At 37.6% G+C, this 15,776-nt stretch overlaps 1 protein-coding gene and 1 long non-coding RNA gene across 2 annotated transcripts in view; one reads left to right on the top strand and one right to left on the bottom strand.

Moving 5' to 3' along the window:
* Positions 1 to 9,216, top strand: part of DDO (D-aspartate oxidase) — an 11,477-nt gene extending 2,261 nt beyond the window's left edge. The window contains exons 2-5 of the mRNA XM_072408765.1: positions 2,946 to 3,121; positions 3,215 to 3,323; positions 4,462 to 4,638; positions 6,454 to 9,216. Of these exons, the coding sequence (XP_072264866.1) occupies positions 2,946 to 3,121; positions 3,215 to 3,323; positions 4,462 to 4,638; positions 6,454 to 7,021 (1,030 nt within the window). The 3' untranslated portion in view covers positions 7,022 to 9,216. The remainder of the gene's footprint in view (positions 1 to 2,945; positions 3,122 to 3,214; positions 3,324 to 4,461; positions 4,639 to 6,453) is intronic.
* Positions 25 to 940, bottom strand: LOC140330073 (uncharacterized). Its single transcript, XR_011920603.1, has 3 exons — positions 632 to 940; positions 447 to 554; positions 25 to 122 (listed from the first exon to the last, which is right to left on the bottom strand). It is a non-coding gene; the product is annotated as an uncharacterized lncRNA (long non-coding RNA).
* Positions 9,217 to 15,776: the final 6,560 nt, after the last annotated feature.

Below are 15,776 nucleotides of genomic sequence, written 5' to 3'. Positions count from 1 at the left end.
GTAATAAAGCTTGATTTTGCACTTACAATTGTGAGTATCTCAGTGTGTTCAATTCATTAAAAACAATGAACTTATGTTGTTGAAAAATTATTGCTTGCCTTGGGATAATTGATCAAACTGTTCTAAATGAAAAGAAAACAATTTATTGTATGGTATTAAGTTAATTGATATGTACAAACTTCGTATCATGTATACATTTATTAGGGGCCCTTGTTACTTCCTAGAGATGGTAACACTAGAATAACACCTTGTCTGTAGATCTAGGTAGTATGGAAAATCAACAAAGGGAACAATCCTGAAAAGTTGTAACCATGACACACCAAAAATGTGTCTGCTACTTCCAAAATCCTCTATAGATGGAACACGTCTTGTTTCAATTTAAGAACAGAACCTTAGTCATAAATATAATCAAGAGAATATATAGGTAAAATGTGTTGCATAGTTACCTGGAAGCAATAAATAGATAAGTGACCGTAACAAAACACTTTAGTTGAAATGTAGTATCAGAGTCAGGGGGAACCAAAGTGCCTAGCCCAAAGGAAACAATCCATTATCTAAAAAAAAAAAATCACTATTATCAAACATTCAATCAGCCAAAAAAGAAAAGAGTGTACAAAGAGTGCTAAATTACCTTCAATATATGACAAACATTCTACTATGTCCTTCCTTCAAACAGGAAAAGGATGGTGGCATTAGATAATAAATCAGTGCAAAATCCAGAACAGCTGTAAAAAAAAAATCATTCCCCAGAACATATGAAAATGTACTCCCCAGAAGATAAAATCATCCTGAACAGAGCAAACCAACACTGGAATGTCAGTGCTGTCCTCTAGTCTTTTTAAATTGATACATCTCACAGCTGATCTGAGTTGTGACTGCAGACAGAAGGATTACATCTTGATTATCATGAGAGCAAACTGAGTTCAAACCACTAGACACACACATCTCCACTAGAGTGAGGCTAGTATTTAGTGTTCTGCTATTACTTGAAGGTGGGTGTCTACATGGATGGCTAAAAAGGCAAGTGGGAGGTATGAAATCATGCAGGATTCCACCCCTTTCCCACTGGGAATGAATGGCTCACTAATAATCCTATTTAAATGATTATAATCTTCTATAAAGAAAAAGAACCTGCAATATAATTCAGCTATCTCTGGACACTCTAGTTCCTGTGGTGAAAATATACTTGGACTAAAGTTTTATAAACTATTATAGAAGTCATAAATAATTTTACTAAAGGCAAGGGACAGCCGATATATATTGCAGGTTCATTTTCTTTATAGAAGATTATATTCATTTAAATAAGATTATTTAAATTTAGTTGACTCCCAATAACAAATGGGATCATCTTTGTATTTTGTTTTTTTCCAAGAAGAGAAAAAAATAAGCTTTACTGAATTGTGGCAAAGCAACAAACATTTTAAACATCTTTCCATCAAAGATAAATAACCAATATAGCAAATAAAATCTCAGTAATAAACAGAAAATAACATGGGCGATTGACAAACTTAAGGGGAAGTTCCCATCTCATCGTAAAACATTACATCATACATAAACGTGTAATCCCCTACGAGATTCTTTTAATCTGACAGTTATGTACATTAAACTAAGCACTAAGTCAACCGTCTGGTATTAAGTAAGTTGAAGCAGCTAATTCTTATCCAAATTCTCTCTCCCTTAAAAAAAACAGAGGGAAGAGACTGGAAGGTTAAAGTAGGACTAAAAAAAAAACAAAAAAAAAAAAACAGGACCAACAAAAAATAGGGATAGTATATAATATAAAGGACTCTCCCGCTGCAACCAAAACCTACAGGGGAGCACCACACAAAATGCGGTACTCTGAAGATTCACGAAAACTCCACCAGCATGCCCAGGTGGCATAATAATTTGACATAGTGTCTCGAGATCAGTGTATCAGTTCCTCCATCTCTGCTATGTAATCAATTTGCAACAATCAGTCACAAACAGTGGGACTTGCATCTGATTTCCACTTCCTTGGAATCAGTAATTTATCAGCGTTTAGGATATGAAACCTAAGAGACTTCTTGTATTGCTGGAGCGATTCATTGATGTGGTGTAGAAGAATTTGTGCAGGGGACACAGGTGTGTAGTAGGTATCATGTCCATTATTGTAGACCAGAAAGGCTGGATACGTGGGCAACTCCAACACATATGGAGGAATGTGCCTTCTTCCTCCCCACATAACTCCAGCAATTTTTGTCACAATTGGGTTGTGATTTGTGTAAAATGTTGGGCACTCTGTACGAAGGTGTGTGCGTATTTTAAGGGCTCATCTTTGATATGTAAAGCACATATCTAAATGTTAAGGTGGCTCATCACTCCAACATTTGATGTAATCTTTTGATAATTATTAAATATATCTGCCAGAAATAAAACCTCACTTTTTACCTCTTTCCTGTCTGTTAAACAATAGAATTGGCTATAAGAATTATTGTAAAAAAAATAGTGTGTTATGTTTAAAACGTTTGTTGAAAGGGGGAAAAACATGAAACCAAAAGGGCTCAATCTGTAAACCTTTTTATTGGTTAAAGTATTTTGTACTTTTGAGTTGGTTATGTTGGTCAGGTTGGTCACTTACTCTTAAATGATCATTTGTGCAATATTGTTGGCCACTGGTAGATGTTGCTATATCCTCATCTAAAGTGTGTAATAAACTGAAAAACTGCTTATCATGTCCCAGACAGCAAAGATTTGTAACTAACTTTACATAAGGTCACATTGCCATCTACTGGTTTGACCTGAGTCTAATTCAAGATCTATTTTCATTTTGAAAGAAACATGTTAGTAAAAAAAAGAGTTTTTTTCTGTAATAATTAGGCACAACCTTTTCTATGTTTGGTTTTCCTCTTATCCTTTGAATGAGTTTTCCTTGTAATAATTTAAGTTGTAATTTACACCAGCTATTCCACCATATTTTTAATTAGGTCAGCTCAAAGGGTGCGAGTTGCAGTAATTGGAGGAGGCCTAGTTGGTTTGTCTACAGCTCTGTACATTACAGAGTCCCTGCCACAATGTACAGTTACTGTGATTTCCGAGAAATTCTCTCCCAACACGACAGGTGATGTGGCAGCTGGAAGTCTCATTCCTCACACCTACCCTGGTAAGTATATATGAAGACATAAATTGCTGTTTTTAATGCAAATCTGCATGCAAAATTACATTTTAATGTGTGCTTTTTTTTTTTTTTTACAAGATACACCAATTCATCTGCAGAAAGACTGGTTCAAGGAGACTTTTGACTATCTTTTTAAAATTGCTAATTCTCCAGAGGCTGCTGAAGCTGGCGTTAGCTTCATTTCTGGGTAAGAAAATACCCCAAAGAAAAGTGCTTATCCCTGTAGTCTGCAGTAGAAAAAAGCCTGTTTTCTTTCACTGCCTGTTAAGCATTTTTTTTTTTAAGTGTACCTTAAAGTCTATGGCTCTCATGACTAAAAGAAAATCACAACTCTGTAAGCAGGTGTCAAAAAACAAACACAACACAAACTAACATTTTAGAGTTCTGCAGGGCCCCTTTCTAAAGCAATATTTGCCTTTTTAGTCTTCATATTGGATGGGGGCTAACTTTCCAGCGTGCATGCCTACATGGTGTGCAACTTATGTCACCATAATGCACATCAATGCAGTATTATTACTTTTATGGAGAAAAGGGGACAATCCTGCATGAAGAATGGTGTGTACCCCCTACCCCCATGATTATTGCATGTCTAGCTCAGTGATTTTGAGAGCTCATGCATGTGATCAAGTAGGTAAAAAGGCTAATTGTAGAAGGGACATTGCCTGTACTTTACTGCCATAAAGCCCTGCTTAAACACAATTTTTTGGTTCTGCTTTAAATGCAGCTTTTGCAACTACCTGTATTGGACCCTTTTGTAAGCCCCTGTACAAGCAGCTCTCAGACTGGGGAAATGAAGAGCAACAATAGAAGCTAGTTAGGTGAGCTGAATACAAAGTTATTGATAAGGACTATACTGATAGGAGGGAAGTGTGATCAATGGGATGAGCTGTTGCTTGACTGTTAAGCACCCCTCTGTCTGTCCTCTATTGATTGCAAGCAGTATGACATCATCACATACAAGTAGGTCCAGCAGTCCTGGATTGTAAGGGAGAAAGCCAGGAGCCTGCCCACAACTTGTAGCAGTCGAGGCTGGAAAAAAGAGATTGGGTAAGTATAGTTGCTTATTCTTTTAGACAAAGCAAGCATTTAATTGTCGCAGTGCTGGGTTACCAAACTGAAAGGGTACTTTTTCCCAAAAGTATAGCTTTATTGGTGGCAAAAAAGGTTTGCACAACAAGCTGCTGTCCTGACAACTAGAGCTTTGGAAATTTTAGAACTGGATGGACAGAAATACAAATGTATTGACAGGCAAAGCAGCACTTTGTATTTAGCGGTTTTCCTGAGGTTACGTTTTAGAAATAAATATTTGGTCATATTTTCATCAGATGGCAGATATTCAAGATGCCCCCCAAGGATGCTTTCCCATTTTGGGGCAATGTAGTTCTTGGTTTCCGTTTGATGACGCAGGCAGAGTTGGCGAAATTTCCATCTTACACATTTGGGCAGGCCTTCACTACAATGAAATGTCATTCTTCACTTTATCTGCCATGGATGGAGAAAAGGTATGTTTTTGTTATATGCATTATTGTGCTGCTCAACTTCAGTTTTGGGTATAAGACAAGACAAAAAATGATGATTTGATTATTAGGGAAGATGCTTCTCTACACAGAGATTTCACACTGGTTCTATTATCCTGCTGTAGGATAACACAAGCAGCCCTTCCATAGCTTTATTGTAGTCTGATATCATTGAACAATGTTTTGTACTTGGTTGTCATATATATGTGTGTGTATATATATATATATATATATGTATATATGTACGGTATATATATATATATATATATATATATATATATATATTGTGAGGGGTTAAGCTCAGGATCGCCTTTGCTGGGGTCAAAGGACACTTGTCTGGTTCATCCAACTCAGATCACACACCAAGGGATCAGCTTCAAGCTGGCTTGCAGCCAGGTTTATTGAAGGTTCCAAATAAAATAACAAAACAGCACACACACAAGAAAGCACACAAGAAAACCTTGCCTGTCCGGCACTTACTATACATCAGACATCCCTGTCTATCAGCTGGAGGGCTTCTCCCTGCCAGCTCAAAACCAAGCTTTCAGCAACCTTCTGCTAACTCTTTAGCTTACTCACCCAGACTGACTTTCTGAGTCTCCCAGCTGAGCTCCCTCACAGACCGACTGTCTGTGTCTCTAAACAGAGCTGAACTCGCACAGATCCCTGTCTGTGTCTCTCCAAGCCAAGCTGAGCCCGCACAGACCCCTGTCTGTGTCTCTGCAAGTTAAGCTGCACTGACCCAAACCCTTGTCTGTGTCTCTCCAACTTAAGCTACTGACTGAGCTCCTGGCTCTATGTTACATCCTGCTACTTCACACAGGAGAGGAATCTTGGGCAAATATGTCTCACATAGAAGAGGAATCCTGGGCAATTATATATATATATATATATATATATATATATATATATATATATATATATATATTAACTTCTCCCTATATAACTTTTCCCCATTAAACTGTTGGCTGATAGCTGGTGTTTTTTTTTTAGAGCCAATTCACAGAAAAATTGAGTCACTAATTAATTAATCCTCACAATGTGTCGTGGGTGTTTATGATTTTCAGAAAATGCTTTAAAATTGTTCTCCAGCTAAACAAAAAAGGTTTTTCTGGGTTTAGATTTAATGCAATAAATAATTGGGAGGCTGATAATTCCTGCCTGTTGAAAATGAATCACTATTAGCTGGTGTGTGTCACAAATTAAATAATTGGCATCTTCTTTCAGTTGCTGTCACTGCTGCCCTTTTAGACATAACAAATAATTCAGAAAGATAGACATGTTCATATCTAATTATTATAACTTGAACTCATATTTTAGAAATGTAAACTTTTTTTTATAAAAATAGCTACACAAATGTCTTGATTTGTCGCCTTTTGTATATTATGTGGAATGTTTGTATACTTTAAAAATTCCTAATAAAAATGTATTGAAACTGGAAATAGTCAGGAGGATGATTTTCCTGAAGGAAGGGCCCTTAGTAAAAATGATTCTAGTTTCATAGAGTTCACCTAACAGGAATTATTGATAAACTTATTAGCCTTAATAAAGATGGTTGTGGTGTCAGCTCTAGAATGTGAGGTTAAATGTTGATTTAAAAAAAAAATGACTTTTATGTGGTCACAATAATAAGAATGCCATGTAAGTAATTACACTGTGTTGGCAGAATGGGTGGAACTTGCTCTTGGAGTTCCTAAAATACTAAAAGCGAGGGGTGATATAGACTCATATCTACTCACAACTAAAATTGTCATTTTTGATGCAAATCTAATTCTTTTTCTCTGTATGCTTTTGTTATAGATTTAAATTGAACGGTGGACATATAGAAAACAGGAAAGTACATGATATCTGGGATCTACATGGCAGTTATGACGTGGTTATGAATTGCACTGGGTTAGGTGCTAGGGATCTAATTGGTGATTTGTCAGTATTTCCTGTAAGAGGACAAGTATTAGAGGTTCGTGCCCCCTGGCTAACACACTTCATTAGAGATGGGGATAGCAGCACCTACATTTATCCTGGACAAAATAGTGTGACCCTTGGTGGAACCAGAGAAAAAGACAATTTTAATCTATTACCAGATGCACAGACCAGTAAAGAGATACTGCATCGTTGCTGTAATCTTGAGCCATCTCTGCATGGTGTTGAAGTAATAAAAGAGAAAGTAGGTCTGAGACCAACACGGTTAGCAGTGAGAGTAGAACAAGAGCTTCTTTGTAAAAATAAAAAACGGCTCCCAACAATACATAATTATGGTCATGGTGGAGGTGGATTTTCTGTCCACAGAGGTACAGCAAGGGCTGCCACAGAACTATTGGTAAAGTTGATCCCATCCCAAACAGATTTCTATTGCAAGTCAAAACTATAAATTAATGCAAAGTATTTTTTTGTGGGTATAATTAGTTTAATTTTATTTTAATAGCTGGATACTATTTGACCAGTTATTTTTGAAAATGATTATTTTAATATTGATTAAATGGTTTGCACATGTAGCTAAAAATGAATATTGTGAAATGTGCTGGACTGCCATTTATGAATTTTAGGTATTAAAACTGATCTGTATTATTGATTTAAAATGTAGGACTAAGCTTTTCAGGAGAGGGGATTCCCATGTTTGTAAAAAAAAATTCAGCCTGTACAGCTGAGCTTTATAAATATGCTTTTTGCCAACGCAGATAAAAAAATATGGGGGAAAAAACTATTGGCAGCACCTTGCCTCAGAGATTGGCACTGTAGCCTTTGCAGCGCTGGGTCCCAGGTTCAGATCTTGCCTGCATGATCTGCATGTAGTTTGCAGGTTCTTCCCATGTTTGTGTGGGTTTCCTCTAGGTACTCTGGTTTCCTTCCACATTCCAAAAAACATGCAGTTAAGTTAGTTGGCTTCCCCTCAAAATTGACCTTGGACTGTATTAACCTCCTGGGCAGTTCATTTCTGGATTTATATGTCTAAAACCAGTACATTGTTTTTCATGAAAATTTTATTTTACAGTATAATAATAGTATTAGTATAATAAAGTTTGAAACACAAAATCATGTAAAAACAATAAATTAAATAAACTTAAAGAAATTATTTTAATAAACTTTTACATGATTTTGTGTTTCAAACTTTTTTATACTCATACTAATTTATTATACTGTAAAATACATTTTCATGAAAGACAATGTACTGCTTTTAGACATATAAATTCATCATATTGCATTCAATACAGGTATTTTGTATTGAATTCAATACAAAATAATTTGAAATTCCCACCGCACCTCAAGCTGCGGCTGTACGCACCAACGTCACCAGGAACTCCCAGGGAACCCCAGCACAGTCATTGGGAGAGAGATGGAGGAAGAGGACGTGGCCAGAGGATGGCAGGATGCTGATGAGACCAGGTAAGTGTTAATTTTTTAACTACCCCAAGTGTGACTCTAGGTTACCGCCTTCAGCTTGTTTTCTTTACCCCGAGTCACACTTGGTGTTACCGCTGGGGAGGTAATGACATATGACCATGGTAGGGACAGTAGAGTGTGAGCCCCCTGAGGGACAGCTAGTGACATGACTATGGACCTTGTACAGCACTGCATAATATGTTGGCACTATTAAATACTGAATAATAATATCTGCAGTGGAATACAAAAGAGAAAATACACTATTTCACTTTTGCCTATCTAGAAGAAAAAATGTTTCTAGAAATGTTATTTTTGTAGTAAACATCAGATTAATATAATTAAATATATAAAAAAACAACTTCATAACTCTTTCCGTGTATTAACCAAGCCATGTACTTGAAATTTGTATGTAATAGCGAGTTTACCATACAGAGCACCCTTAAGTTAGACATTCCTTGGTAAACTATATTTCTTAAATGTCTAATTTGGAAGGCATTCTGTGATAAAATACATACCAGATTTCAGCTACCTACAGAAGACAAGATGAGGAGCAATAGGACAGCACAGAGCAATCATGATGTGTTCATATCATATACAACTATTTCTTTACTACTTAAAAGTACATATACACATTATGTATAAGCAGCATATTAAAAACAATTATGTGAATAAAGGCTGCTATGCTATATATAATCATTATATTGTATGGATCAAATGCATGTAAAGTTTACTAAACACTATTTGGATGCCTTCATTTTGTTTAACTTTATTGCCCTTTATAGCTGATTTGCATTGTAGGCGCTAACTTTTCTATTGTAAAAAGATTGGGTTGCAATCATCTGCACATCCCTTTTGACATTTGTACAGTTCTTCAAACAAGCCTGAAATTTGATTTAAAGGTGTTAATGTTTAATATGAATAGCACCACAAATAAAGCAATAGAATTAAAGCCAGGCATAACATATTATAAACATCCCACTCCCAGTTCAGTTTTTCCCAACCTACGTATCCTACCTGCCTTTGTCCCAAAATGTCATCTGTGTAAAAATCACCATCACATTAGCCAGTAACAAAGATGTATGTGGTATACTGTGTAAGAGGTTCTGTGAAATAGATGAAACCTATGTATATATGTAAACGGGAGTATGGGGCAATGTAATAGAGAATAAAAATGCATTTACTAAGGACCGTATTGGAGGCATGCCTTCTCATCTGGTCATGGTTGTGTACAAACATTTATGCTCCTGTTGTCACCTTGGATTTTACCCATACTAGACACTTTCCCCTCAACCATTTCAATATGAGCAGCAAAGCATCAGCAAGTTGGAGCCTCTCACCTTCTTCAGACTCAGTGGCTTAGACCTCGGGCACAAGAGTACTTCTGAGGCAAGATGCTTGCAGGTACCATGCAAGACTATAGACTGTTCAGAAAGATTCTCTCTTAACCATGCCAAGGACCGGACCACAACAGGCCTCCCAGTTCTATGCCTGCTGCGTAGTATTGCCATTACCATGAACGGGTCTGCCTAACCCATGTAATTCTGCAAAGGACCTAGTCCAACCGCCTGTCTATGGGGAACGGTCTTCACTTCGGATTCTTAGCAAATATTGATGAATGAACTCCTGGTCTTTTTACAATCCCCACCCATCAATGGTAACATAGAGGCCTGGATTGCTCTCCAGACAACTCACACCCCTTGGAAAAAGGACTGAGCTTGCACAGATTCTTAGGAGGTTTTGAGTTCCTTCAATCACTACCCTTCCTCTTATAAATGGGAGGATGACTGGTAGTTTGAGTAGATGGGTCTTTGTAGGGATTTCATGTTCACTATTGGGGTGGCCTGATGCTTTCAGTGACCAGCTGGACCAGAGGAGACAACCCTTTGCCCAATCTTGTCAATGCCGAGCACTGTCTGCCAGTTTATCACTAGTTCACCTACCCCATTGTCAAATCCTGTGTCTGATGCTGACGACTCTGCCAGATTCTCAACAGTCAATGGTTCTTTGTCCTCAGGAATTAGGATGTTTAGTTCTTTTTTTGTTTCCAACAGTAATATCTGTTATTTGCGATAGGGGGTAATGGGCCTTGTGACCCCACATGGTAAACAGTCACTTTTCCCCTATAGAGTTCTTCCACTCTAGGTTTAGTTGAAAGTTATTACCTGGTCTTTAATTTTATTCCTTATAACCCCTCCCTCTTTCTTCCCTCTATTCCTTTCTCTTAGTCAACTTTATACTTTATATATATATATATATATATATATATATATGTAAAGAGAGAAAGCGATAGAGCACAGCCATGCCTGGGTATTATTATATATTATTAGTTTGATTCATTTTGTAGCTTCGCCACCAGATGGCAAAGTTTGACTGCAATTTTAGTCTTTGACCACCGCTGCATATGGTTCTTTGGTATCTTTAGGCTTTAAAAAAATAACAGAGGCTTTACGTCAACCTTAACTAACAATCCAATTATTTTCTCTTATTTACTCCAGTTTTATGGAAACATTTATCCTGAATTTATATGAGTACACATTGGTAATCTGTCAGACCATAATAATAGAAGCTGCAACTGCTAAACATTAGAAATGAGTTATTTCAAATCTTTTTGGTCTGTTGTAAAAGCTGTGTTAAATCTGTTCGATAAATGCAGAAAAAAATACATGTAAGTCTGTCATGACAAATCGTATGTAAAAATAGTATGTAACTTCCCGTTGTCCTGACAACACAGTGCTTTTGCTGTCCCCACCAGTGTTATCAGCCCTGCCAAATTGAGCTCTGTGGACTACAGAAATATCTCCCCCTATGTTAAAAAGTGAGGAGCTGCATAGGATGATTGCTATGGGCTGCCTTCAAACCGACATGTACATGTTACATGTATGATCCAGGTTAGTGACTTACCAATTAGTTAGATTTATATGAGTGTATGTCACCATGAAATAAATTCAGAACACGGATGATCCCCCAAATGTTTTTCGTTATCGTTTTAAGTCTATTTATACACAAGCTGAGTTTGATTGGGGAATTACAGGACCATTAGGTCAATAGGAAAAGTGTACTATTATAATATTTGGGAGTGACAAAAACAGACTATTGTCAATGCAGTTAAAAATTCATAAAGCATTTCTCACAACAAAAATTGTATGTGTGTATGTAAAAAACCCAAAAACATACAAGCAATATAACTCTTTGACAATATCCAAAAATGTGCCTACAGCCTACACAGAATTTAAAAATACTGCCATTTTTTTAGGGGGCAGTATTGTACCATATGCATGTAAGTGTGTGCAAGTAGAAAAAAAAAATCACAAATGGAACAAAATACAGCAACGTATTCAGGCTACACTCTAAATCAGCACTCACCAACCGGTGGTCGGTGGCTTTGGTCAGTGCACCCCCAAGCTGGATCAGGAGAGGGACCCCCCTGGGGGGATGCACCGGCCAGAGCCGCGGAACACGTCCCCGTACAAGTCCCAGGCGCAGGGAAGTGGGTGGGCTGTGTCCCTGGACAAAACCCATCCACTTTCCCATCGCAGGCTTAGATCTGTGATGGGGGGGGGGGGGGCTATGTCACAGTGACATCACTATGGGGGAGGTTTCTCCCCTTTGATTGACAGCCGGCTTCCCGCTCATGCACGGTCAGGAGCCAGTGATTTTAGTGGTCAGCGGAATCAAAAATGTTGGCAACCACTGCTCTAAATACTATCTCATTATTATAAAATGTGTTTACATTTTATGGCTACTTGTTTCTATTCTCTGCAACCTTGCTCTGATGTTGTAAGCCCACTAGCCTTAATTTTTGTAAGTGTTAGTTTAGGACTATTTAGAAAAGTTTTAGGGTATAAGGCCTTGCTCCAGTGCTAGTGCTCACCAGGTGCCAATCCCCCAATCTAGCCCTGCACTCTTCACCTAGAGCAAGTCCCTGCTCAGCCTCAGAAGAAGAGTTGCACTGTCCCAGCACATGGGTGCATCAAGACTTCAGTGCTCAAAGGGTGGCGCCTGGAAAGGACTGACAGAGAACACAATGGAAGTAAGCTAGTCCAGCGTCAGTTGCCAGGTGTTCCACAGATAACGCACATACAGGAAAGTCCAGTAGAGGCATTTCTAGAAACAAAGTCAAGGGTCATATACAGGTTGTCAGTTCGCCAATCAAGCTATCCCAGGTAATCGCACCACTAGCAGGTCAAACAGGACACACGCCACAACTGGGAGCAGAGAAGCTATAAAGGACCAGTAACCAATGCAAGGGCATAGCCAGGAACTGGTGCACATATTGGCTGCAGTACATTCTCTGAAATTCCCTTCAGCTGCACATAGTCTGTATTTATGTGCAGGGGATGCTAAGGCAGACACCTGCACAGCTAAAAGGAAAATGGGGATACTGCAAGCTGCAAAGGAGAGGACAGACAAGCTACAAGCAACACCATGGAAGGAGTAATCAGGGCAGTCTGGACTACACTGGCTTTTGGTGCAGGATTACTGGCTAGATATGCGTTTCCTAATATAGGGATTTGTTATGGGATCGGCCATCTGTCAGGATATAAATGAATCATCTCAGCAGTGCAACTGTATAGCTTGACTTAGTTTAAAAGTAAATTATCATGCAATTTAGACGTATACCTTTAGTTGTATTTTTAAAAGTAAATATCACCTTCCTCAGAATACATTGTGAGGATGAATATCCTTTTAGAAGTATAATTTATACTTAGATGTTATACCAGTCCATGCCGTAGCATTTATACAGCAGTATTTTGGAATCTCCAAGGCCAAGAAAGAAAGGAATGTGCTGAGATGTAAACTAAAGCCTACTCCCTTGGTTTAGGTTTGTATAAGTGTGCACTCTTTGGCAGAAATAATATAAATACCTGTTCTTATCTAATTCTTTTCTGGTTTTTTCTCTGTAAATGTCACTGATTAGGGAGAAATATATACTGTTTGCTTTATGTTTAAATTTAGTAAACATCCCTTTGTCCAGCTACATTCATGCTTCACTTTGACAATCTCTACTTGTATGTACTATGCCTGCCCAAAATGCCATGAAGGCAGTTCTTCATGCAATTATGTTGCATTAGTAAAATAAAGAGCATTCAACTAGGATTTACACCCACTTTAGGTTTATATTTTATAAGCCCAACAAAACATATATAAAACATATGACAAGTGAATATTTAGTATTTATTTTCAGTCTCATTCCTCATTCTTGTTTTAAAACAGCATTGTGTCCTATGTGGAATGATTTAAATTTGTTGAATGCCAAGGATAACTGTACATACAGCTATTGATTTAGGAAGCTCTTTTTATGCACACTGAAACGACTAGGAAAGAATGCAGCAGAATGACACACTGTCTGCAGCCATACATGGTAACCAACATTTTTTACTCTGATAATATTGGTTTTAAAATTGTTCTGAATTATCATAGACTAAAGCACAGCCCATATACTGTTTATTCAGTTACAATACAGGCTCCTAAAGATTGGCTTAACCCTCTAAAGTAGTGTTTCTCAACCAGGGTTGTTCCAGATGTTTCCACGGGTTCCCTAGGCAGGTTATTTTGGTGACACCAATGATCTTTTTGGCTATTTGTAAGGGTGACATTCTCCCCACTGACCACCGCACTAATGTACTGTGAGCTTTGGATATAGTAAATGTAGCAGGAGTCCCCTAAGACATTTAAGTTTATTTCAAGGTTTCCCCCATGCTAAAAAGGTTGTTCTAGGGCATAAATCGAATGATAATGAACGAAACAATATTAGGAAATATCTAAATTAACTGAATCAAGGCTAGTGATGTTACTGAGGATGTAACTTTTGCCATTCTTGTGTAAAGTACAAAAAACATTATGAACGTAGAAAGAGAAAAGAGGTGGAGCAGACACAAACATTTCAGAGGTGAAGTACATACATTTAAAGAACTTTTACTGGTACAAATAATTAAAAGAGATGACTGTCATATTTATTTTATGCCATGTCTAATACAACACTGATATGTGCCCTTTCAGACAAAAGCACATTACTGTGTGGTAAGTACCCTCATAGCATAAATTACAGCTGCCATTCATCTTCATAATGAAAGGAGTTGCTATTCACAAATGAAACCATTATTCCCCTATATGAAACCCTAATCCTGTAACTATAGCACAGTTTTGACCATTACAAGAAATCATAAAAGTTCTGTAGTCAGAAACATTCATCAAATGCAAATATATTTGTTTTATTATTTTACTTTTATATTTAGAACCAGCATACCTGCCAAACAAACAATACCAAACCATTCATATCAGCCTATGCATACAAAGGAGCTTACAATTTAAAATGTATGGTATGTGGAACTATTAAAAGCTTTTGTTATATTTGAAATTCAGTAAGTTTGTAATTTCCTGCCCTAAAATCTTAAGTAGAGCCCTATCCTGCTTATCTCTATAAACAAAAGGGAGAGAGGGGAGTGATTGTGGTCCTAATACACTTTCTGTCCTGTTCCTTTATAGATACAGTTACGAGTAGTCCCCCCTCCTCTTTAGCTTAGGGCAAAAGCAAAGATGCAGGGCCAAATGGACCCATGTAGTCCACCCATGGCTGCCAAATTTGAAGAACTTTACATAACACAAAATTAATAAAGTTCTACAATCTGGTCCGATGTGTTTTGGGGAATGTACACCCCTACATGCAGCATAGTACCAGGAGACTGACATCTCCGGGAGTGAAGAGTAAGACAGAACATATTTGGATATCCTTTCCAGGTCAGGTATCATTGGAAGAGAACTAATAGGAGTTTTCAAGAGAAGTTATACTGATGGAACTATGAGCAACAGCAGATCAGATACTCTCCTAGTCCTCTCTCCTTTGAGAAAAGGATAGCAAGGACAGGTAAGTGAGAGGAATAAAATGGCAAAGAGGGAGGAAATGAGAAATGTCAAGAAAGGCTTATCTTAATATCTCTCAAAAATAGTAGTCAGGAGAATTTGCCTCAAATAAAGGATTAGATAAAGTGGCAAAGTTGAAGGAAAGGAAACAGTGCTTGACATGGAGTGTCTGTAATAGCATGTAGACTTTTAACTGGATTATTTCTGTCTATTCAGGAAATGCCTAAAGTACATTATGCAGAAAGCAAAGAGACTAAAGATTTAAAATAAGGGGTAGTTAGCCTGATAAAGCATATTGTAGGATGCAGTCAGATGGATACCTAGATAGGGCAATTGTGTCGTCCAACAGACAGCGTTATTACTGCGCATTGTGGGAGGGTATAGGGTCATTTGGAGACATTAAAAACTACAGATTTGGATTACTGAAAAGATCCCATAGGTGAGCAAAGTCAGCCAGTAACCTAAAAAGTTTTAGGTATGGAGGTGTGAGGGGAGGTTGAGCACAACAGGATGTTATCAGCAAATAACATTAGTTTGTGAGTAACATACTCTTTTTCTAAACCACGGATATCTGGGCTGTTCCAATTGTAAAATAAATTTTGCTGTGTATCAGACTACTCCTAGGAAGCACCATAGCTATCATGATAGCCTTAAAGTATAACTATACTTACGCACAAAAGTATAGTTACCTGTTTGCCCCCCCAACCTGCAGTAAATAATTGAACCCTACAATCTACCTAGGATATCTGAGTACAGTGAGGTCATCTTCTGTCTACTCTAAAAAGCCAAGTGGTAGACAGTAGGTGGAGTTTCTAAAAGCAAGGAGCAGGCATTCTAATATTCAAAAAGGAGCTTCTAACCTCATTGCCAAAATCCGCCAACCA

The sequence above is a fragment of the Pyxicephalus adspersus genome, chromosome 4 (assembly GCF_032062135.1).
Source record: "Pyxicephalus adspersus chromosome 4, UCB_Pads_2.0, whole genome shotgun sequence".
In the NCBI taxonomy this organism is placed as follows: domain Eukaryota; kingdom Metazoa; phylum Chordata; class Amphibia; order Anura; family Pyxicephalidae; genus Pyxicephalus; species Pyxicephalus adspersus.
This window is presented reverse-complemented; position numbering and strand designations above follow the sequence as displayed.